This window comes from Schistocerca serialis, chromosome 6 (assembly GCF_023864345.2).
Source record: "Schistocerca serialis cubense isolate TAMUIC-IGC-003099 chromosome 6, iqSchSeri2.2, whole genome shotgun sequence".
Taxonomy (NCBI): Eukaryota; Metazoa; Arthropoda; class Insecta; order Orthoptera; family Acrididae; genus Schistocerca; species Schistocerca serialis.
The window spans coordinates 390,945,274-390,970,841 of NC_064643.1; the positions used below are offsets into that span (position 1 = coordinate 390,945,274).

At 42.5% G+C, this 25,568-nt stretch overlaps 1 protein-coding gene across 1 annotated transcript in view; it reads left to right on the forward strand.

Annotated features, from left to right (window-relative positions):
• The window catches only part of LOC126483621 (trafficking protein particle complex subunit 13), a 215,589-nt gene that overhangs the window by 118,840 nt on the left and 71,181 nt on the right, over nt 1–25,568 (forward strand). Inside the window, exon 6 of the mRNA XM_050106665.1 lies at nt 18,263–18,359. Coding sequence (XP_049962622.1) covers nt 18,263–18,359 — 97 coding nt within the window. The remainder of the gene's footprint in view (nt 1–18,262; nt 18,360–25,568) is intronic.

Genomic DNA, 25,568 nt, shown 5'->3' on the forward strand with positions numbered 1-25,568 from the left:
AGAGCCATTTTTGAACACCAGTTCCTCAGGACTCTGTAGGCTGGAACTAGCACTACAACATTTCCTTGGTTCTCACCACCCACCTGTCCTTAATTTACATTAATTTCTCCTGTCTCGGCATTTCTTCACAGTAACTACTCTTTTCTTCACTGTGTTTTAGTTTTCTACATCTTTCATTGTCTTACCCATGTATTTTTCATCACCCCCCTCCTACCCCTCTTACGCACAATGCACTTAGCTTTTCATACTTATCAACTCGTACATGATGTTTAAACAGTAATCTCTCTCTTGCATATTACCTTGTCTTCCACCTATAAGCTATCAGGTTTTCAAAACTTGTCTGATGCAGTCACCACAATCAGTCTTTCCTTCTTATCCTGTACGGTAAGTCTCCTTTGACCTGCGGTCCCGGATGACTTTCGCGAAATCTACCCCTTTTCGTAGACTTGTCGAGTCCTTCATCCATTTTCCTACCCTTTCAACCCTTCTGTCTAAAGAAGGTGCCACGGGCTCCAAAATCTTACCTTCCTTTTACGTGTGCTGCCACTTGTTGAGTAGATTTTTTTATCTGTAAATTATTTAGTACATAAAATGAATAAGTTTCTATTACAGGCTGCAATTAGAGAAAATTCAGTGACAAAATATTGTTTTTATGGACTTGGAGACTGTCTTAATATTTGAGAAACAGTCTGAGAGTGTTTCATTTGGAGTAGTTTCATTGGAATATGTAGAAGGATACTGGATCCGTTATGAAACTGTAGCAGGCATCAGAAAGTGGGAGACATATAGTGGTAAAAAAACCAAGTATTAGTGTAAATTCATGATAGGAGTCGGCACAAAGTGAAGAGAAGAGAAGGGAAGAGAAATTAGCATGACGAGTATCAAGGAACTTTTTAGAACAACTATTTCAAAATTAAAATGGCTCAGAGCAAATACAGTGTTAAGATGTAGATAATAAAATTAATATTTTTATGTAACATAAAAGTAACACAATGGCAATTAAAGAAACAGCAAACTGAAGAAATAGGCTGAAAGTATTTGAAGCAAACAAATAGTGGAAGTGCTTTACAGACACATAGCTGGGGATCCCCAGACCTAAGTAAACAAAACTAAAACACACACACACACATACACACACACACACACACACACACACACACACACACACACACACACACACCTTGCAGACACATGACCACTGTCATCTTTGAACGCTGAAGCTGGACTAAGGTTACTAGTGATCTCAGCTGGGGTGTGTAGTAGGGTGAGGGAAACAGTGTGATGTGAGAAGGGGAAGGACAGCAGTGCAGAGGAGGAGAAAGATACTGTAGTGCTGTCTGTGGAATTGTGCAGGGATATGGAGGAAACAGGATGATGGGCTGGTAGGCTGCTGAGAAGAAAAAAGGGAGAGGAGAGAAGGAGAAAGAACTGTGCAGGTGCACTGCAAACGTAGAAGTCAAGTGTGATGCTGGAATGAGGGTAGGGAAGGTGATAAGAGGCAAGTGGAGGACAGGGATAACCAATGGTTAAGGCCAGAGGGGATACAGGAACAAAGGAAATGATGCAGGAAGAGCGCCCACCTGCATATTTAGGAAATCTGGAGTTGATGGGAAGAATCCAGATAGTACAGGCTCTGAAGCAGTCGTTAAAATCAAGTATCCCATGTTGCTCTACATGCTCACCAAGTGAGAGGTCCAACTGTCTTAGTGATAGTTGAGCGGTGACCATTCAGGTGGACAGACAGTTTATTAGTGGTCATGCACACATACTATTATGCACTGTAGCTGCAGTTAAGTTGGCAAACCACTTTTCTGCTTACAAACGTAGCCATGCCTTTGATGGAGTTTGAAATGCTTGGACAGGACATGTTGATGGTGCAATGCAACACTGTGTGCTTGACTGCAGCAAGTGATTCACAGCCCATGCTATATGGATTATTCCCACTAACACCAGTTTTTCTGAATCACGCAGCTGGGAATGATCCTTGTAATAAATCATTCATTCCCATTATGAGTCATTGACAGTTAATTGGCTGCTATCAGGGTAGCTTGGCTTGACTCATTGTAATATGTGAGGGGTTGGCCATGCACCATTGCTAGAAGCCCATACAGTAAACCCAAAATAAATCCTTCACCATTTTAAGCAAAATATATGTAAATAAGAAAGTGGCTGGATAAATCCCATAGAACTAATGAGATTACAGATTTAGACAGTTACAGTTTAAACAAAATAAATGTTCTTTAACCAAAATTTTTGCATATGAGAATGGTGTCCTCACACAGATTACACATTCATAGGGAAAACAAGTAAACAATAATGTATGTATGTAGGTAGGTAGGTAGATGGGTAGGTAGTAGATAGTGAGGTAGCAGTGCAAGCATCACATAGAGTACAGAAAATGTGTAAGCAAAGTTCATTTAACTGCACAGTAATACAAAAAAACAACAGAAAATACTCAGTCAGGAAGTGTAATTCCCCACTATCTATTGTGATGGAAACTAAAGTAATTTTATTCTAAATAACGACTGCAAGGAAATATTGAAAATTTAAAAAAAATTATGCAACAAGTCCATTACACATGAATATAAATATAAAATGCAGAAAATAATTGTAGCTCACAGCTGTCTCAAATCCCTTAAACAAAACTGAAGTTCATACAGTTGCACAAAATCAGTCACTGTCTGTAACTCTTGCTCACAAAATCATACTTAAGAGGAGACCCCACAGTGATCATATGTCAGTCCACAGAAGCAGTCAAATTCCATTTCAAAAATTCTTGAGAAAATTGATTTTGCTGTTTTCTGAGTGTCTTTAATACCCTGAAGCAGGGTTGGTTGGGTTTTTTTACAGGCCGCATGCCTCTGTACAGGAATGTAGACTGCTCACATTGCATGAGGGTGGCACAAGTTCAATTCCCAGCTTAGGTAAATTTTTAAGCAAAGAGCATTCAGTGAGCATTTCTGTGAAGAGTAAAATACATGAAGATGAAAATAAATTTGTAATTTAAACAATCTTTTATAAACATCAGTGATTAAGGAGTCAAGGCAGTTGCCATTCTCAAGTGGTACTGATTCAGTTTTCTTTTTATCTTTCTTTCCTTTTTTTCTCTATATATTTTAAGCTTTGTAATAATTCTACATCTACATTTATACTCATCAGGGTAAGGTGGGTGTCGGAGGATACCCTGTACCACAAGTCATTTCCCCTCCTGTTCCACTCGCAAATAGAGCTAGGGAAAGAAACAACTGTCTATAGGCCTCTATATGAGCCCTAATCTCTCGTACCTTATCTCTGTGGTCCTTACGCATGATGTATTTTGACAAGAGCAGAATCTTTCATCAGTCAGCTTCAAATGCTGGTTCTCCAGATTTTGTGAATGGTATATATGAAGATGGTATCTGTTCTTTCAGACATGTCTGAAAGAACAGATACCATCGGTGACCGTGCAGCTTGTTAGAATGAATTTACAATTAAATCAGTACAATGAAATGAATACCCTTAACTGCATACAGACGTTGATATATGTCAACGGGGACAGTTGAAAATGTGTGCCGCGACTGGGACTCAAACCCAGGATCTCCTGCTTACATGGCAGACGCTCTATCCATCCGAGCCACCGAGGAATGCAGGGACTTATCTGTGACATGCCTCCCGTGAGACCCATATTCCCAACTTATTGTCCCGCACTATATTCATAGTGCCCCTGCCCATTACACTCATTACTGGTGGCTTTACCGATTCCTGTAAGAGTTTAGGCAATGTGTGTGTGCATCTGCTCAGAAGATGGTAAAATGTCCGGTGAACCTTAACTATACATATGTTAACTATATATCTCTTAACTATATAGCCGTTCTTTTGGACATGTCCGAAAGAACAGATACCACCTTCATATAAATAGTTAAGGCTCACCATCCATTTGACCATCTTCTGTGCGGATGCACACACATTGCCTGAACTCTTACAGGCGTCGGTAAACTTACGAGTAATGAGTGTAATGGGCAGGGGCACTACGAATATAGTGCGAACAATAAGTTGGGAATGTGGGTCTCACGGGAGGCATGCTGGAGGTGAGTCCCTGCAGTTGCACTATCCTCTGTGTCCTCAGTGGCTCAGATGGATAGTGTGTCTGCCATGTAAGCAGGAGATCCTGGGTTTGAGTCCCGGTCGGGGCTCACATTTTCAACTGTCGCAATTGACATATATCAATGCCTGTATGCAGCTAAGGGTATTCATTTCATTGTATTGATTTAATTGTAAATTTTTTCTCAATAGTGTTTCCCAAAAAGGATGTTGTCTTCCCTCCAGGGATTCCCGTTTGAGTTGCCAAAGCATCTCCATAATACTTAAGTTTCATTTGAACCTACCAGTAACAAATCTAGCAGCCCTCCTCTGTATTGCTTCAATGTCTTCCTTCAATGTGACCTGGTACCAATCCCAAACATTCAAGTAGTACTCGAGAATAGGTTACACCAGCAACCTATATGTGGTCTCCTTTACAGGTGAAACAATCTTTCCTAAAATTCTCCCAATAAATCAAAGTCGGCCATTTGCCTTCCCTATCACAGTTTTCACATGCTTGTTCCACCTCATATCGCTTTGCAACATTATGCCTACTTAAACAACTTGACACTGTCAATCAGTACACTAGTAATACTGTATCCGAACATTATAGGTTTATTTTTCATATTCATCCGCATTAACTTACATTTTTCCCCATTTAGGGCTAGCTGCCATTCATCACACCTACTGGAAATATTGTCTGTCATCTTGTATCTCCCAACAGTCACTAAACTTCAACATCTTACCATACACCACAGTATCATCAGCAAACAAGTGCAGATTGCTGCTCACCCTGTTTGCCAAATCATTTGTTTATACAGAGAACAACAGCAGTCCTATCGCACTTCCCTGGGGCACTCCTGACAATACCTTTGTCTCTAGTGAACACTTGCCATGAGGACAACATAGTGAGTTCTGCTATTTAAGAAGTCTTCAATCCACTCGCATATCTGCAAATTTATTGTCTTCGCTTGTACCTTCGTTAACAACCCTCAGTGGGGCACCGTGTCAAATGCTTTCTGGAAATATAGAAATATGCAATCTCTGTTGCTCTTCATCCGTAGTTCGCAGTATATAATGTGAAAAAAGGGCAAGCTGAGCTTCACATGAGTGATGCTTTCTAAAAACATGCTGATGCGTGGGTATAAGCTTCTCAGTCTTGTGAAAGTTTATTATAATTGAACTGAGAATACATTAAAGGATTCTGCAGGAAACAGAAGTTAGGGATATTCGTCTGTAATTTTGTGGGTCCATCCTTTTACCTTCCTTATATACTGGAATTAACTGTGCTTTTTTTCCACTCGCTTGGGACTTTGTGCTGGGCAAGAGATTCACAATAAATGCAAGCTAGGTAAGGCGCCAATACCATAGAGTACTCTTTGTAAAATCAAACTGGGATTCTATCCGGACCTGGTGATTTATTTGTTTTCAAATGTTTAAGTTGCTTCTCTATACCAGGTATGGTTATTTCCCTGTTGTCCATAAGGGAGTCTGTCCGATGGTCAATGATGGTACGTTTGTATGGTTTTCCTGTGTGAATGATTTCTTGAACGTCAAATTTAAAACTTTAAATGATTAATGGAAAATCTCATATAAGATGTGAAACAAATACTAACAAAGAGATAGAGGGGCTGGCCAGTACTTACCTCAGCTCAGTACAGCCGATAGATACACATAAAACAGAACTGAAAATTTACATTCCTAGCTTTCGGAACTTTGTTCCTTCATCACGGAGGGGAGAGGGGAAAAAAGGGAAGAAGGGAAAGTGGATTCAGTTACTCACAACCCAGGTTATGAAGCAACAGAGAAAGGTAAACAGGGAGGGTAGCAAGGATGGAGGCATGGTTGTCAGAGGGAAGCCAAAGATATTCTACTGTAAGTACTGTGCCAGCTTCAAACCAAAGAGGATGCATACAGAAGTAAAGAGGTATATAGTATAAAGATAAACACAACTATGTAGGATGAAAAGATGCGTGAATGGCTAAAGAGGAAAGGGAAAGAGGAGAAGACTGAAGAGTGAATGGGAGTGAGGTTGTATAACGTAGGTTCAGTCCAGGGGGATGGCGGGATGAAAGGATGTGTTGGAGTGCAAGTTCCCATCTCCGCAGTTCAGAGGGACTGGTGTTGGGTGGGAGAAGCCAAATGGCACATACGGTGTAGCAGGTTCCTATGTCCCTAGAATTATGCTGGAGGGCATGCTCCGCTACTGGGTATTGGGCATCTCCTAGGCGGACAGTTCGTCTGTGTCCGTTCATGCGCTCAGCCAGTTTGGTTGTTGTCATGCCGATGTAAAAGGCTGTGCAGTGCAGGCATGTCAGTTGATAAATGACATGTGTAGTTTCACACGTAGCCCTGCCTTGAATTGTGTATGTTTTACCAGTAGCGGGGCTGGAGTAGGTGGTTGTGGGGGGATGCATGGGGCAGCTTTTGCAGCGGGGTCGGTTACAGGGGTAGGAACCGCTGGGTAGAGAAGGTAGTCTGGGAATATTGTAGGGTTTAACAAGGTTGTTACAGAGGTTAGGGGGGGGGGGGGGGGGGCGACGAAAGGCAACTCTGGGTGGTGTGGGGAGAATTTTGTCAAGGGATGATCTCATTTCAGGGGTTGACTTGAGAAAGTCATATCCCTGGCGGAGTAATTTGTTGATGTTTTCGAGGCCAGGATAATATTGGGTGACAAGGGGGATGCTTCTGTGTGATCTGGGGGTAGGAACACCTACTCCAGCCCCGCTACTGGTAAAACATACACAATTCAAGGCAGGGCTACGTGTGAAACTACACATGTCATTTATCAACTGACATGCCTGCACTGCACAGCCTTTTACATCGGCATGACAACAACCAAACTGGCTGAGCGCATGAACGGACACAGACGAACTGTCCGCCTAGGAGATGCCCAATACCCAGTAGCGGAGCATGCCCTCCAGCATAATTCTTGGGACCTAGGAACCTGCTACACTGTATGTGCCATTTGGCTTCTCCCACCCAACACCAGTCCCTCTGAACTGCGGAGATGGGAACTTGCACTCCAACACATCCTTTCATCCCGCCATCCCCCTGGACTGAACCTACGTTAAACAACCTCACTCCCATTCACTCTTCAGTCTTCTCCTCTTTCCCTTTCCTCTTTAGCCATTCACGCATCTTTTCATCCTACATAGTTGTGTTTATCTTTATACTATATACCTCTTTACTTCTGTATGCATCCTCTTTGGTTTGAAGCTGGCACAGTACTTACAGTAGAATATCTTTGGCTTCCCTCTGACAACCATGCCTCCATCCTTGCTACCCTCCCTGTTTACCTTTCCCTGTTGCTTCATAACCTGGGTTGTGAGTAACTGAATCCACTTTCCCTTCTTCCCTTTTTTTCCCCCTCTCTCCTCCCTGATGAAGGAACAAAGTTCCGAAAGCTAGGAATGTAAATTTTCAGTTCTGTTTTATGTGTATCTATCGGCTGTACTGAGCTGAGGTGAGTACTGGCCAGCCCCTCTATCTCTTTGTTAGTATAAATTTAAAACTTTGGCTTTCGTTTTGCTATCTTCAACAGCCATACCATACTGGTCAACAAGGGAGTGAATGGAAGCCTTAGACCCGCTTACCGATTTTACATAAGATCAGAATTTTCCTCTGCCTCATCTTTTCAAAGGTGTGTGACGGTGGTAGTTGTTGTATGCTTCACGCATAGGTCTTTTCATAGGCCCACAAATCTCTGCTAACCTTCACTAGTTGTCATTTGTGTATCCGCTTTTGAACCTAAAGTGCAACAGCCCCTGCTTCCTCAGCATGTGACGAGTTTCATTATTGAACCATGGTGGGTCTTTTCCATCCGTTATCCACTTACTAGGCGCGTAACCCTCCAGACCACAATTTGAAATCTGCTTAAACTTTGCCCATAATTCCTCTGCATCCATCTTACCAGTACTAAGTGATGCCAAACTGTCTGAGTAAGATGTTAATAACTGCTTATCTGCTCTATCTAGCACAAATACTCTCCTGGCCTTCTTAACTGATTTATTAACTTTCATAATCATAGTTGCTATAATGACATTGTGATCACTGATCGCAATTTCTATACTGACATTGTCAGTAAGGTCCAGCCTAATATATTTCCACAGCGTGTGGGCTGTCGAGCTAGCTGCTCAAGACAATTTTCAGAAAATGTGTTCAAAAGTACGAGGTATGTCCACAAAGTAAGTTCAGTTTGGTTATATAAAACAAACGTGTAACAGATATAGAAAAAATATTTATTGTACAAAAATCTAAAACTGTTAAATTACTTTTCTACATAGCTTCCGAAATTTTGTAGGCACTTGTCATAGTGTGGTACAAAATTTTTTATGTCTTCTACATAGAAGGTTGCCGCCTGCGTATTTAACCATGTGGTAACATGTTCTTTCAGCTCATCATCATCATTGAAGTGTTAACCACAAAGGACAGATTTTAGGTGTAAGAAGAGATGAAAGTCGCTAGGAGCGAGGTCCAGCTGTACGGAGGATGATCAAATGTGTCCCAGTGAAATTCCTGTAAGAGTTGTTTGGTCACATTCACAGTGTGAGGTTGGGCATTATCATGGAAAAAAACAACACCTTTTGACAGTAATCCTCGGCGCTTGTTCTGTATTGCGCGGCACAATTTCTTAATGGTCTCACAGCAGCCATGTGCATTGATTGTTTGGCCTTGTGGTAAGAAATCAATCATCAAAATGCCTTATCTATCCCAAAAAATGGTGCACATGACTTTTTGAGGTGTCCATATTTGCTTAGGCTTAACCTTCGCTGGGGATGAAGTGTGCCTCCATTCCACTGATGGCCATTTTGCTTCACGGGTGTCGTACGATACCCAAGTTTCGTGCCCTGTGACTACCCGAGAAAGAAAACCATCACCTTCTTCATTGTAGCATGTCAAAAATTAAAATCCACTGCCCGTCCCTTGTTTTTTGTATTGTTCAGTAAGAATTTTGGGTACCCAACGTGAGCAAAGTTTCCGAAATTTCAGTTTTTCAGTAACAATTTCACAAATTAGTGATAGTGAGATTTGCAGAACTTCTAGGGCATTAAGTGTAAACTTACAGTTGTGCTTGATCTTCTCTTCAATTGTGTTAACCAGTTCATCAGTAACCACAGATGGGCGACCACTTCGTTCTTTATCGTGCACTTGATCGCGTCCTTCATTGAACAGTTTGACCCCCATCTTCTAACCATTGAATCACTCGTAGCATTTTTTCTGTGAACCTCGCAGATTTGCCAATGAGTTTCCTTTGGTTTAACTTTCTTTGCATTTATAAAACGAATCACAGATCTGATTTCACACGTGGCGTCATTTTCAATCATGGCTGACATTATAAAGAAGCACTACAGAACACATGTCGGCAGCAGCGATCTGAAAATGGCATACATATCTTCTCCTTGAGTCAGAGTTACTGCCGTGCATGCACAGAACTGCGATCGTAGCGCGTAGCGCTGACATGGATATAAATAGAAACGGAACGTACTTTGTAGATGACCCTTGTATTTCGCATGATTGTCTGGCTGTAACACTCCCCCCCCCCTCCCCCCCCCCCCCCACACACACACACACACACACACACACACACACACACACACACACACACACACACACACACACACACACACACACACACTAAATGAACCCATTGACATCCCAGTCTATACTCGCAGGTTTAAGTCACCTCCAACTAGCATTGCGTGATCTGGTTATTTACATGCTATTGACCGAGGACTTTCTTTCAATGACTCTAAAACTTTCACAGCGGAATCGGGTGACCTGTAAAAAGATCCAACAATTAACCTGGTTTCACCAACGCTCTTATGTGTGACCAGAGAACTTCACTGGCGCACTCTACTTTGACTTCAATAGAGAGAATCTATTTTTGTCAACTACAGTGAACATTCCACCTCTTATGGCCTCCAATTTGTCTTTCTGATATATGTTCCATGATTTGCTACATATCTCAGAACTTTCCAGTTCAGGTTTCAGTTAGCTCTCAGTCCCAAGAATAATTTGAGCATGAGAACTTTCCTGGAGGGCAGTAAATTCGGGAACTTTATTACAAATACTTCGGTAGTTCACTGATAAAATTGTGACAGGTGAAGTGTCTTTATTCTGAATGCTGTTTGACTTCCCTTGCTGTGAATCGACTGGCGAGTGTTCATCAGAGCACCTAAAACTACCACCTAGCCTAAAAAATCCTCACGTGCATTCCACAAGCACTCTGCTACCCAAGTAGCTGCTTCCTTTGTGTAGTGCAACCCTAAACTATCAGGGGGAGTCCTATAAATCTCTGCAAATTTAACGCAGGTCCAGAAATCTGCAGCCAATACCATCAGAGAGTCAATGAAGCTTTTGGTTGTGACCCTCCACTTGGCTCCAAACCAAATTGGAATCAACTCTGAGAACGATGCTGCAAATTGTGAGCTGTGCTTGCACCCCACAAGTGAGGCCAGCAATCTTCTTCACCTCCGTCAGCCACCTGTACGAGCTGAGGATCACCTCAGAACCCGTACGACAGGCATCGTTGGTTCTGATGTTAGCCACAACTTGCAGAAGATCGCACCTTGCACGCTCGATAGCCACCTCCAAGGCTGCCTCCACATCTCAGATGAGACCCCCCCCCCCCCCCCCCCCCCCCCGACAGACATACTGAGTGACAATTGGCTTCCTTTCTTGTCCTGAATGCTATCTGCGTAAGGGGCATTAGAGTTCCCACTCGGGCGACACGAATGCGTTACCACACGCCACTCACCCTGTTGTGAAGGCAGATCCACCGCATCGTATGCTGTAGGAGGTGCCTCAGAAGCATATCCCATGGGCAAAACAAGTGACACCAAATCTCCCTTGCAACACACCATATTCTCCGCCACTGCTACACCACAAAAGAGCAGCCTGAAGGTGACTGACCGTAGCCAACAGTACATTCTGTTGTTCGTGGACTGCAGTCAGCTGCTCCTGTATCTGCACGCAGCATGCATGCATCCTACGTGTCCTAGCAAGACTAACTGAAGAAGTGAACTATAAAAGCAATCCTAGATATGCAACTTGCTACCCACCTGGTGTCACCAGTGGACACTGATGGGTTAAAGATGGTGTTCAGTGGGCAACTATTGCGTTAAAGACTAAATGAATTTACACTCACAAAAATGCGAGATTAATGCTCTTAAACAGAGAAACATGCACAAAATTTAATATACTACATGGATAACACAGAGAAGGATAAACACTTAACTTGCTGTTCTGTATATGCACTCGTATCACAGCTGAGAGCTAAAGCCTGACTTATTCTCATAGAGCATGCACCTTTGTTGAAAATTTCATGTCGGGAATCAAAAACGGGTCACCCACTTAGCAGCCAAGCAGAATCGTACGACCCAGCAAAGAAGCAACTTTGCTTTACTGTATTAAAAATGCTCATTGTCCTTTAGGCTCCTTGCAAGTCCGACAAAAACTGCATAACTCCCACACTGCTTGGCTGCACAGCCATTTGACAAAAGCACTCTCATCAACACCAACCAAATACGAAGGAGTAGATTAGATTAGATTAGATTAGATTAGATTAGATTAATACTAGTTCCATGGATCATGAATACGATATTTCGTAATGATGTGGAACGAGTCAAATTTTCCAATACATGACATAATTAGGTTAATTTAACAACATACTTAAGTTAATATAACAACTTTTTTTTGTGTTTTTTATTTTTATTTTTTATTTTTTTTTATTTTTTTAATATTTTTTTTCTTAATTTATATCTAAAAATTCCTCTATGGAGTAGAAGGAGTTGTCATTCAGAAATTCTTTTAATTTCTTCTTAAATACTTGTTGGTTATCTGTCAGACTTTTGATACTATTTGGTAAGTGACCAAAAACTTTAGTGCCAGTATAATTCACCCCTTTCTGTGCCAAAGTTAGATTTAATCTTGAATAGTGAAGATCGTCCTTTCTCCTAGTATTGTAGTTATGCACACTGCTATTACTTTTGAATTGGGTTTGGTTGTTAATAATAAATTTCATAAGAGAGTATATATACTGAGAAGCTACTGTGAATATCCCTAGATCCTTAAATAAATGTCTGCAGGATGATCTTGGGTGGACTCCAGCTATTATTCTGATTACACGCTTCTGTGCAATAAATACTTTATTCCTCAGTGATGAATTACCCCAAAATATGATGCCATATGAAAGCAATGAGTGAAAATAGGCGTAGTAAGCTAATTTACTAAGATGTTTATCACCAAAATTTGCAATGACCCTTATTGCATAAGTAGCTGAACTCAAACGTTTCAGCAGATCATCAATGTGTTTCTTCCAATTTAATCTCTCATCAATGGACATACCTAAAAATTTGGAATATTCTACCTTAGCTATATGCTTCTGATTAAGGTCCATATTTATTAGTGGCGTCATACCATTCACTGTACGGAACTGTATGTACTGTGTCTTATCAAAATTCAGTGAGAGTCCGTTTACAAGGAACCACTTAGTAATTTTCTGAAAGACAGTATTGACAATTTCATCAGTTAATTCTTGTTTCTCAGGTGTGATTACTATACTTGTATCATCAGCGAAGAGAACTAACTTTGCCTCTTCATGAATATAGAATGGCAAGTCATTAATATATAATAAGAACAACAAAGGACCCAAGACTGACCCTTGTGGAACCCCATTCTTGATAGTACCCCAGTTTGAGGAATGTGCTGATCTTTGCATGTTATGAGAACTACTTATTTCAACTTTCTGCACTCTTCCAGTTAGGTACGAATTAAACCATTTGTGCACTGTCCCACTCATGCCACAATACTTGAGCTTGTCTAGCAGAATTTCATGATTTACACAATCAAAAGCCTTTGAGAGATCACAAAAAATCCCAATGGGTGGTGTTCGGTTATTCAGATCATTCAAAATTTGACTGGTGAAAGCATATATGGCATTTTCTGTTGAAAAACCTTTCTGGAAACCAAACTGACATTTTGTTAGTACTTCATTTTTACAGATATGTGAAGCTACTCTTGAATACATTACTTTCTCAAAAATTTTGGATAAAGCTGTTAGAAGGGAGATTGGACGGTAATTGTTGACATCAGATCTATCCCCCTTTTTATGCAAAGGTATAACAATAGCATATTTCAGTCTATCAGGGAAAATGCCCTGTTCCAGAGAGCTATTACACAGGTGGCTGAGAATCTTACTTATCTGTTGAGAACAAGCTTTTAGTATTTTGCTGGAAATGCCATCAATTCCATGTGAGTTTTTGCTTTTAAGCAAGTTTATTATTTTCCTAATTTCAGAGGGAGAAGTGGGTGAGATTTCAATTGTATCAAATTGCATAGGTATGGCCTCTTCCATTAACAGCCTAGCATCTTCTAATGAACACCTGGATCCTACTATATCCACAACATTTAGAAAATGATTATTAAAAATATTTTCAACTTCTGACTTTTTGTTTGTAAAGTTTTCATTCAATTTGATGGTAATACTGTTTTCCTCTGCTCTTGGTTGACCTGTTTCTCTTTTAATAATATTCCAAATTGTTTTAATTTTATTATCAGAGTTGCTGATTTCAGACATGATACACATACTCCTGGATTTTTTAATAACTTTTCTTAATATAACACAGTAGTTTTTATAATTTTTGATAGTTTCTGGGTCACTACTCTTTCTTGCTGTCAGATACATTTCCGTTTTCCGGTTACAAGATATTTTTATACCCTTAGTAAGCCATGGTTTGTTACAAGGTTTCTTACGAGTATATTTAAATATTTTCTTGGGGAAGCAGTTTTCAAATGCATTTACAAAAATGTCATGAAATAAATTATATTTTAAATTGGCATCAGGTTCACGGTACACCTCATCCCAGTCTAACTGCTGTAGGCTTTCCCTGAAACCAGCAAAAGGTCCTGTGCATTCTGCCACTCCCCCTTAAATAATTTGTAATGTCACACACTGCTGAATCAAGTTAGACATTTTAAATCATGACCACTTGAAAAATTTAAAACTAATTATTGCAGTAATTTTTCATCCTCCTATTAAAATAACAGGACAGTATTAAAGAAGTTATGAAAGGATATTCCCAATGCATGCCGATGTCTGGTTTCGCAACGTGACAAGACTTAAAATTATAAATATGTATGAAATAGGAAGTTGTGGTTATTCAGCCAGTAGGAATATTAGGTAAAGATCTGGGAAACTTGTGCTGACTTCGTGCTGCATGTCACAGTTGAGGATTTATAGTTTTGACACATATGCTTATCGACTCATAATTAAATCATCTGTAATTCTTTATACATATGTCTAATTTGAAAAGAAGTTTGTTAGGTAGTTTTCCTACATTGACAGCTTTCATGTGACACGTCATGTGGTCAGATTTCTCCATTGTCTTATTTGTTATTACTTGTATAGTTACCATAACAAAAACAATAGTAACTTCCTTAACCCCTTAAGCCTGAATAAAACTCTAGATGAAAGATAAAAATTAAAAATTGTTTTGCTTTAGAGCTACCCAAAACACTTGGAACAATGCAGCACTTGTCAGAAGTGTTGGTAGCTCCTCGAAGAATCAGCATCTACCAGTGCTGGCATTCAAAAACAGTTAACCTTCCAGTTATTAGCACAGCATTGGTATGATGCAAATTCACGACACTCGGCATTAAAGGTTTAATAATCCTACAGTCATGCCATGTTGCAATGATCTCGTCTCAACACCGTAGAAAGGGTCATGGCCGTTGTTCTGCCTAATATGTTGCATACCAGGCATGTTTGAGCAAATTTTCCAAATGTGGTGCTGCAAACTGACAATGCACAAACATCTGAAGTTTAAATCTGAAATGCCAAAGAGCTATAGGAAATTATGTTATCTGACCATTTAGGCTGTAGAATTATTTTTTTATTTTTATTGAGAGGCTGAATCGCACTGTTAGTTCCTGATGGCATCCAGTTCACATTAACAGCTTTTTGCTGTCCTCCTAAAGACATGTATTGGTGTGTCCAGGCCAAGAGTTCAACAAAAGCACTGAATTATTTTCTGCAACCGGTAAGAACACGTATCGGCTGCAATACTGAAACTTATTCTCTCCCATTTTTCTAGATTTTTCTTCATCAATTGCATCCTTGATCTTTCTGAAGAAAGATGCGGAAACAGTAACCGACAGATCCCAATCACTGGCATAGTTGTATACAAATGTGTCATAGCATTCATTGACTGCAAAGTGACTGTCTTTTTTCACTCAAAATGATAAAGCATATTTAGAGTGCAGTTCTTGCACAACACCTGACTCATTGTCTATATACGCCATACTTCATGGGGTAACAAGAAACTTCATCTTATGTCAGCTATGAAATTCTCTATAGTATTACCTATTAACGACATCTTCTCTACAAACATACTTGAAGTAAATTTCGTAATTTTGTGACTGCCATTCCTGTACAATTTCCTGAATCTGAAACTGGGTGTAAGAAATCTGGGAATCAGTAATGTTCATCTCAGTTGCGATTCAGAGGGCCCAGTTTCATACGTCTCTCTCAGTGATGTTACATTGTCTCTCGTGTGCAGTTCTGAATCTTTTGAATAGTTCTTCTTTCACAGTTTCACAAGTTTCATTTTGGCATGTATTGCGTAGTTTGTGTAAATCTACCTTCCACTTATACAATTCGCATTCAGATATTATGAAACAAAACTGGCTTTCCTCACTGCTTCATTACAACCATTTTTCTCCCCCGTTCGTTCAACCAAAAATTTCATTGTTCAAACCACAATTCACACAATTGTCAGGGTTATTTCCTGTTTCTTGTAATGTTTCCAAAGTTTCTAACAAAATAATGACATCATTCAAATGAATGTCCCAGAAATAAACTCTAATAATAAGTGTGTTGGTGTTCAGGAGAATGGTGATTGTGTCTGTGTTCTTCATATTTCATCTTTGTGACGCTAAAAACATTAATAAGATTCCACATTAGTGTGAAACTCTGGAAATTGCACAAAGATGGATGCTATTAGCAGGCATATACGGAGAAACCAAAGAAAATTATTTCAGTTTTTATCTCCATTCGTAACAGTTAGCAATTTCTCAAAGGCAACTGCTAATTATTATGGATATCAAATGAGCTGTTGATTGAAGCGAATAGTAACAGTGAAGAATTGCATCAAAGACACTATCAATGGACACTGAAATCTGCTTTACAAATTATAATTAAATTATGATGTGTCATCTGTTTCCTATTGCACCAGCAATCAAGGCTGTGCACCTGCCATGCTGTGTGTGTGCTGTCTGTTATAGTTACAGCAGGGTTGTACATTTCTACAGCTGCCAGGTGAGCTATGAATCACAATTTTGAAAATTAAAAATTAAAAAAAACTTGTAGTGTGTCTTAGCAGCAAAAATTTTGGCACAGTGTTTCTTTCAGTGTATGCTTTGTGTATAAATAATTTCAGAGCAGGTTTCGACACGTCAGATTGGACTGCTCCCTTGTAACCGTATATCAAAACAGTAGGCAAATGAGAAATGGAGGTGGTGTATGTAGCAGCCACAGAAACTAAAACCCACTGAGATAGAAATTGACTTTACATACAAGATTTTTTGGGACAGACTTGATATCAAGGGTGGTAGACTCCTCCCAAATGTAATCAAAAATTGTTACAAAATCCACAGCCCACTGGTGCATATGTACCCCTGTCACACTATCCTTATTGGTGCCGAGTTTCAACACCCAACAGTTGAATGGGATAATTGCAGTTCAATATGTGGTGGACATGATACATTCCTTCCAAACAATACTAAATGCATTCTCAGAAAAGTACCATGAAAAGGTAGATTAGAAGCCCACTCATTATGGAAACCTGTTAGATCTAATGGCAGTGAATAGGTTGACTTCTTCTATGGCGAAACTGATATCAGTGAGCGTAAGGCAGTTGCACCAATAATGATTAATAAAGTACAATGGGTAACCAAAATAAGTAGAAAGATTTACATGTTTAATGAACTGGGTAGAGAGGCAGTAATGTAGAGGAATTTAAAATGCATAGCACTGGGCAGGAGCACTTAGAGAAACTGTGGCTGAAGTTTAGAACAGTTGATAAGCACTGAATTGATAAACACTTAGTAGAACAATTTGTGATAGGAAGGACCATCCATAGTAATACAGCCTCTGTAAAGAAACTTTTAAATTAGCAATGACAACTACTATGTAATAGGTGTAAAGCAGAGCATAGGAGTAAATATAGAGATATTCTAAATGAAATGTGTTTGACAGCCAAAACAGCACTGTGTAAAGCCTTCTTCAATAATTACCGAAGGCCTTCTTTGCTTTTAAAGAAAACAAATATAAAACAGTAAGTTAAAACTTTTGATCTGTTATATATAACATTGCAAGTTGCTCATTCTTCAGGAGATGTCACTTTTTCGTTGTTTTGCTTGTTATAGTTACAGATAGCTTGTCTTCATAATAGTAGCCACTAGCCCAGCAAACAAAACTGTATGCTTCAGGAAAATGACATCCATATCTAAAGCGTCTGCTTTTGTAATTCATAAATGCTTTCTGCTTCTGTGCTGCTATAATTGACTGTGCACATACACACACACACACACACACACACACACACACACACACACACAGATATATATTCACGACTCGCTGTTATGATATAGCATACGCATGATGTTAGCCAGAGAAGCTTGCAATTTTGTTTATTGACAATATTATGGAAAGCATAGTTGCTACTCACAATATAGCAGAGATGATGAGTTGCAGATAGGGGCAACAAAAAGACCATCAAACAAAGCTTTTGGCCAAACAGGTCTTCATCAGACTAGACAACATACACACACACTTACACAAATGAAACTTACATGCAAACGACCACAGCCTATGGCTGCCAAGGCACATTTGCGTGTGTGTGTGTGTGTGTGTGTGTGTGTGTGTGTGTGCGCGCGCGCATTTATGTTATCTATTCTGATGAAGGACTGTTTGGCCAAAAGCATTGTTTGACAGTCTTTTTGTTTTGCCTATCTGTGACTCGCTCTCCACTATATGGTGAGTTGCAACTATCCTTTTCGTAATACTGTCATTATTTCGTCCTGTGTTTTCCATTTATTTTATTTTATTTATTGATTATTATGATGAATTGCTTCATAAAATTGTGATATTATTGTAAGTGTGCTAATATCTGTAAAAAAATTCAATTCTTTCCTTATATAGTCTGACGAAGTTTACCTAGAAGCCCAAGTACAGAATATTACGTCAGGCCCCATCTGTTTGGAGAAAGTATCTTTGGAATCTTCACATCTTTTCAATGGTATGTATCATCTTAAAACTGTAACACAGTATATGTTATAGGTTAAGAAGATTTATGTTTCTGACTGGTAACCCTTTTGTTTGGTATTTCACACAGAGTATTTTGGTCTTCAGATGTTATTTTCCCACACTTTCCTTAAAGCAGTATTACTGCTGCCTTTGAAAGTAATGAGGTTTCTTGATCACTATAACAACAAGAAAAATTAAATGTTAACATTAGTATTGTGCTATAGTGGCAGATTAGAAATGAATATTGTAGGAAATTGCTGTTAGAATATGGTTCTAATGACATAAGGAAAAAAAAAAAAAATATGATTGAGCCCTTTAATCCATACTGATGCTATAAATGTGAAAATAACTGTTACGTTTTGATGAAATTTAATATCGAGATAGCTTGAACCCTGAGGAAGACCATAGATTACTTTTTTAGAAAGTGGGAAAAAAAAACCATCTGTAAGATGGTGAAGTAAGGAAAGGAGCATCTGTTTTTATATCAGTGGACATAAACCATGTTAGAAATTCATAAAGTTTGTTATAGCTTGTAGACATGTGCTCTTCCCCGTGCCCCTCTGCACACCCCCTCAGAGGGCTCAGCATTTAGTTGCTGGGTACGGGCTTGGCAACTCCGGGGTCCCTGAACTGGGGACTGGGAAGTGCCACCAGTCCTCAGTACCGTAAGCTCTGAGCGTGCTTCAATGACCACCGTAAGGCGCGACGGTGGAACGTTGTATGCTACAGAGCCCGGGGATCTTGGCTTAACTGCCTGGGTCACGAAGATGGTATAAACCTCTATAAAAAAAATCCTCAATCTCAAGGTGTGCTGTACGCTGAGGAGACGCATGGCTGTTAAGGTAGAACAGTTGCCAGCGGGCGACCTCTGGGGAACCTGCCGCCCCCCCCCCCCCTGCCCCTCCCCCGGTTGTATTAGGCTTACCCAGGCAAGCGGGGCTCTGTCTGGGTGGACATTCCTTCCCCTAGCTGCTCGTGGGACCACCATGAAACGAAATATGAATAGTGTGCAAGCACGAGTCTCTAAGAAAGGAAAGTTCAATGCTTTACAGTATGACCCCCAATCGTTCCCTTCCCTGTCCACACCAGGGGAGGAACGGCGGTCAAAATTACCTGATGAGACGTATTCTCCTCGATTTCTGGTTTGCAACCAAACAGATAGGGACTCATTTTTGGCCGCAAAGGCTCAGTTTTTTGTGGAAAATTTAGAGGACAAATTTGGAGAAGTTGAGGGCCTGTTTAAAATGAAGTCTGGAGCAGTCATCATACAGACAGCATCCCCAGCACAGTCGTGGGCATTGCTTGCTTGTGACAAGCTCGGTGATGTTGCAGTCTCCATTGCGCCCTATAAGAGCCTCAATATGGTTCAGGGACTTGCTTTTCATCATGACCTGTTGTTGCAGTCTGACAACAAGCTCCGTGCAAATCTGGAACACCGCGGTGTCCACTTTGTACGATGTGTCTTCAGGGGACCTAAAGATAGTAGGGTTGCCACCGGCGCCTTCATCTTGGCTTTCGAGGTAGGCATCCTGCCCGAGAAGGTCAAGGTGATGATACATGTGATGTTAAGCCTTACGTCCCTCCTCCCATGCACTGCTTTAAGTGCTGGAAGTTTGGTCATATGTCATCTAGATGTGACGCCAACCCTACCTGTCGGGATTGTGGACGTGCCTCCCACCTCAACATGGTGTGTTCGCCGCCCCCTGTTTGTGTCAACTGCGGACAGAAACATTCACCTTGCTCGTCAGACTGCTCGGTTTATCAAAAAGAATGGAAGATTATGGAGTGTAAGACCTTGGACAGGCTCACATACACAGAGGCTAAACGCAAGTACGACTGACTTCACCCTATGCGCATTTCATCGACGTTTGCTGCAGCAGCTTTGATGTCGCCATCCCTGGCGACGAGCCCCCAAGCTCAGCCGCTTTTTGTGGGCCCTCCAGCCCGGCCGTCTATTCCTGACCCCTAGGTAGTTGGGGGAACACCCTCTTCCGTTGCTCCGCTGTTATCAACATCGGGACTAACTACCCCTCATTCTTTAGGAACTTCAGTCCCCACCTCTGAGCCAGAGAAGTGCGCGCCTCCTCCGGCTCCCCTCGTGTGGAAGGGATCGCTTGGTGCCCTCCCTTCCACGGTTACTGCCCCTCCAGATGTCAGCCAGTGGCTGAAAAAGCCACCACATGAGGGCTGTAGGGGGTCCAGGTCTTCTTTGGTCCATGAGCCTGGGTCGGAAAAGCCCACCGAGCCTGATAAACCGAAGGACAAACGGGACCCTACCAAAAAGAAGAAAAAGCAAAAGGAGAAGGACATAGAGACAGAATAGGAGTTCACCACTACACCTGAAGATGATGTGGAGCATCTAGCGTCTCCCCAGGAGCTAGATGTTGCTCGACCCACAGCTCCTACGGATGTTAATCCGGCTACTTTGCAATCGGTGGCGGCGAGTGCTTCCTAAGGCGTAACCTATGCCCCCTCCCCCCCCCCAGGTTCTTTCATGTCTTCACAGTCTGATACCTTTATCCTTCAATGGAATTGCCATGGTTTTTTCCACCACCTTGCTGAGTTGAAACAGCTTTTGTGCCGTTTCCCTGCCACTTGTCTGGCCCTACAGGGAACCTGGTTTCCTGTTCGGCGAACCCCATCCCTCTGTGGCTACCGGGGTTACTATAAGAACCACGTAGAATATGACAGGGTGTCTGGCGGTGTCTGTGTTTATGTTCTTGCCACTGTTCCTAGTGCCCCAGTGCCACTTCACACGGCTCTCGAGGCTGTGGCTGTTAAGAGTCTGGGCAGGAATGGGAGCTTACCATCTGTTCCCTTTACCTTTCCCCGGATGAGGTTGTCCCTCTTGCCAACCTAGCTGCCTTGTTTGCCCAGCTCCCCCCACCATTCCTCCTTTTGGGGGACTTTGATGCCCACCACCCTTTATGGGGTGGGCCCCAGATCTCGGGCCAGGGTAGGAACGTTGAGACTCTCTTGGCACAGCAGGACATTTGCCTCCTTAACACTGGTGCTCCCACATATTTTAGCTTGACTCATGGCACATACTCAGCCATTGACCTCTCTCTTAGTAGCCCAGGTCTTCTTCCTTACCTCAGTTGGAGGGTCTACGATGACCTCTGTGGTAGCGACCACTTTCCTGTCCTGGTTTCTCTTCTTCAATCCCAACCCCCTGACCAGCTGCCACGATGGTCTCTTCATGGAGCTGATTGGGCAGCCTACACCTCAGCTTCTACGGCCATTGCTCCGCTTCCTGGTGACATTGATTTGGAACTGGACGAGGTCACTATGGCCGTTGTTTCTGCTACCGAGGCAACTGTCCCCTGCTCTTAAAGTACCCTAAGGTGTCAGTCAGTCCCTTGGTGGACACCAGAGATTGCAGAAGCTATCTGGGACCGCTGGCAAGCCCTGCAACGACACCGGCGTCATCCTTCCCTAGAGAATCTGGTTGCCTTTCAACGGCTGTGGGACGGGCCCAGGCTCAGCGGTTAATCTGGCAGAGCAAACAGGACTTCTGGTAATGATATGTTGCCACCATAGGTTCTCGCACCTCCCCATCTCAGGTGTTGTTGCGGGTTCAGCGCATTTTTGCCTTTCGCCCTCATGCATCTGTCCCTTGCCTTTCTCTTCGGGGTACAATTTGTACTGACCCAATCGCCATCGCCGAACATCTGCCAGAGTACTTCGCTCGTATTTCTGCGACAGCAGGCTACAGCGCAGAATTCTGCACCATTAAAGACTAGGCTGAGCGTATGCAGTTGTCATTTCGCATGCACCGTTGGGAACGATACAATTCCCCGTTTAGTGAATTGGAGTTCCAAAGTGCCCTTACAGCTTGCCCCAATACCTCTCCACGTGCAAACCGAATTCACAACCAGTTTCTTCGCCATCTCTCGGCACACTGTCAGGGTGAATTACTCACCCTGTTTAACCACATCTGGACAGAGGGCGTTTTCCCAACTCATTGGCAGGATAGCATTACCATCCTGGTGCTGAAACCTGATGCAGATCCACTGGTGGTTGATAGCTATCACCCTATCAGCCTTACCAATGTTACGTGCAAACTCCTGGAACGGATGGTGAGTCGGCGGCTCATGTAGATCCTCCAAGCTCGGGGCCTCCTAGCCCAGCAACGGGGCTTCCGTCAGGACCGTTCAGCGATCGACAATTTAGTCTCGCTAGAGTCGGCTATTCATAAAACTTTTACTCAGGGAGAACATCTAGCTGCTGTTTTTTCTGATCTTTGGAAGGCGTACGATACCACCTGGCGCCACCATATCCTTGCTACACTGCACGAATGGGGCTTACAGGGTCCACTTCAGATTTTTCTACAGAATTTTCTCTCCAATCGCTCCTTTTGGGTTGGAGTTGGCACTTACTTTAGCTCTGCTCAAATTCAGGAGAACAGTGTCCCGCAGGGCTCGGTTCTCAGTGTTCCCCTCTTTTTGGTGGCGATAAATGGTCTTGCGGCTGCGGTGGGCTCATCGGTCTGTTCCTCTCTATATGCCGATGACTTTTGTCTTTATTACAGTTCCCCAAGCATCAGTGTTGCTGAACGGCGGCTGCAGGGAGCTATCCGTAAGGCACATTTTTGGGCATCCAACCATGGTTTTCAGCTCTCAGCTTCTAAGACCCAAGTGATGCATTTCTGTCGTCGTCGAACGGTCCACCTCCATCCAGAGCTCTACCTTGCCAATGAACTTTTGAGGAGACGCAACGCTTCCTTGGCATGCTGTTTGACAGCTCACTTGGACACCTCATCTTCGCGAGCTTAAACACCTCAACATCCTTCGCTGCCTCAGCCTCACCGTTTGGGGGGCTGCACGAACAACCCTCCTACAGCTCTATAAGGCCTTAGTCCAGTCCTGTCTCGACTATGGGAGCGTGGTGTATGACTCAGCAGCACCTTCAACATTGCAGATCCTCGATACGATTCTCCATTGTGGCGTCAGACTGGCGACAGGTGCCTTCCGCACTAGTCCGGTGACTAGCCTTCTTGTAGAAGCTGGAATCCCTCCCCTACAAGTTTCTTGCGTCATAAATCGCCCACTTCCATGCCTCGCCCCACCATCCAAACCGCAGGCTCCTTTTACAATCTTCTGCATTCCCCTCTCCGTGACGGCGGCCTAGGTCAGGTCTCCCAATCGCGATCCGTGTTCATTCCCTTCTCTCGTCACTCGAGTCCTTTCCCCTTCCTCCATCCTTCTGGCCCTCTTCTTCTACCCCTCCGTGGTCCATCCCTCGCTTGCGGCTTTGCTTGGGTTTGTCCTGCGACTCCAAGTCCTCCGTTCTATCTGCCAGTCTTCGTCAACAATTCCTGGCTCCTCTTGCCTCGTTTCGCGATGCAGATGTAGTCTACACCGATCATTCTGTGGTCGATAGATGCACTGGGTTTGCTTACATCCACGGCGACTACGTTGAGCAGCATTCCCTGCCTTGTGGGAGCAGTGTTTTCACTGTGGAGCTGGTTGCTCTTTATTGTGCACTCGCTCACCTTTCCTCCTGCCCGGGGGAGTCATTTGTCATATGCAGTGACTCTCTGAGTGGATTGCAAGCACTTGACCAGTGTTTTTCTCGGGACCCTTTGGTGCGTGGTAGTCGAGATTTTGCTCTCGCCAAGTGTGGTCATTCAGCAACATTTGTGTGGACCCCACGCCTAATCAGCATTCCAGGAAACGAACGTGTTGATCGGTTGGCCAAGCAGGCCACCACTTCGCCACCCCTGGAGCTTGGTCTCGTGGAAAGAGACCTCCAGTCAGCCCTACATCGCAAGGTCTGCGATGTCTGGAGCTCTCAATGGTCTGTCTTGAACACGCCAAATAAGCTCCACATGGTCAAGTCGTCCACGGCCATATGGAACTCATCCTTGAGGGGCACACATAGGGACTCAGTTTTTCTCTGCCGTCTCCGAATTGGACATACACAGTTGACCCACAGCTATCTCTTTCATCATGAGAACCCGCCCAAGTGTCGCTGTGATGCGGGTCTGACAGTGGTCCATCTTCTGATGGACTGCCCCCTTTTAGCCCCTTTGCGGCAGTCCTTTAATTTACCAGCTGCACTTCCTTTAATTCTCGGTGACAATGCCTCTATAGCTAACTTAGTTTTACGTTTTATCCGTTCAGCTGGGTTTTATCACTCGCTCTAGTGTGGGCACTCTCGCATGGTTTCTAAGGCTACACCCATTCCAGCAACTTTTAATTGTGACGTGGATACCAAAATAGTGTCTCTTATGGTTACAAGTTGTGTTGGTACCTCTATCAATGCTTTCCAGCTGCAGGTTCTTGCGTCGTTGAGTGGTTGACCTTTTACCTGATCCATCAACCACTGTAGTCTGTTTTACTCAAGTCAACTATTTGCTCTGCTCCTTTCAAGTGTCCTCTATTTTGTGTTACTGCGGTGTTCCTTTTAGCTCTGTACCCCTTGGTGTTCCCTCGCTCTGGGTGCAGGGGCTACACTTTTACTGTATAGGCCTTTTACATGTATGTCTGTTTGAAACTGGGGACTCATGACCTCGATGTTTAGCCCCCATCAAACCCCAAAACCAACCAACCTCTGCACACACCTCTTGGTAGCAATGCTGTGTATGCTGCACTGTCATGCATTGGGGCAATTGATTGCAGGGAGGGGGGAGGCATATCGTGAGCTGTGCCTACTGAAACTGGCAGACACATGAGGCTGCCTGAAGTTATTCCATGTAGAAATATTACAAAATTTACACTGCACTGAACTAAAAGTTATTAACTTTCTTTCTTTGACAGTTGAATGCTATTTAATAATTTTAAAAAGTGCACATTTTATTTTCATGCCCACCTTGTTTTCTTGAAACAGGAATCCATTTTGTAGTAGATGATAAATATTTTGTAATTTTTAAATTTATTTTTGATAGTATAGTCAAAAATTAAACAAGGTAAATCTTTACATTCTTGCAAAAGAAGGCAAGATAAAAAATGTTTATTGAACTATGTTAATATCATGCAATTAATAATTGATAAGAAAAGAAAGATTTTTTTAGTTCGTAATATTTTTTCATTAAGATTTGACAGATGGCAAAATAAAGTGACAGCTATAAACCCAGATACTTGTAAATTACTAACTTAACACCCCCGTCAGCCCCCTCCTACCCCCCCCCCCCGTCTTTCCACCCCCCCGTCTGCCCCCTCCCACCCCACCCCCCCGTCTGCCCCCTCCCACCCCACCC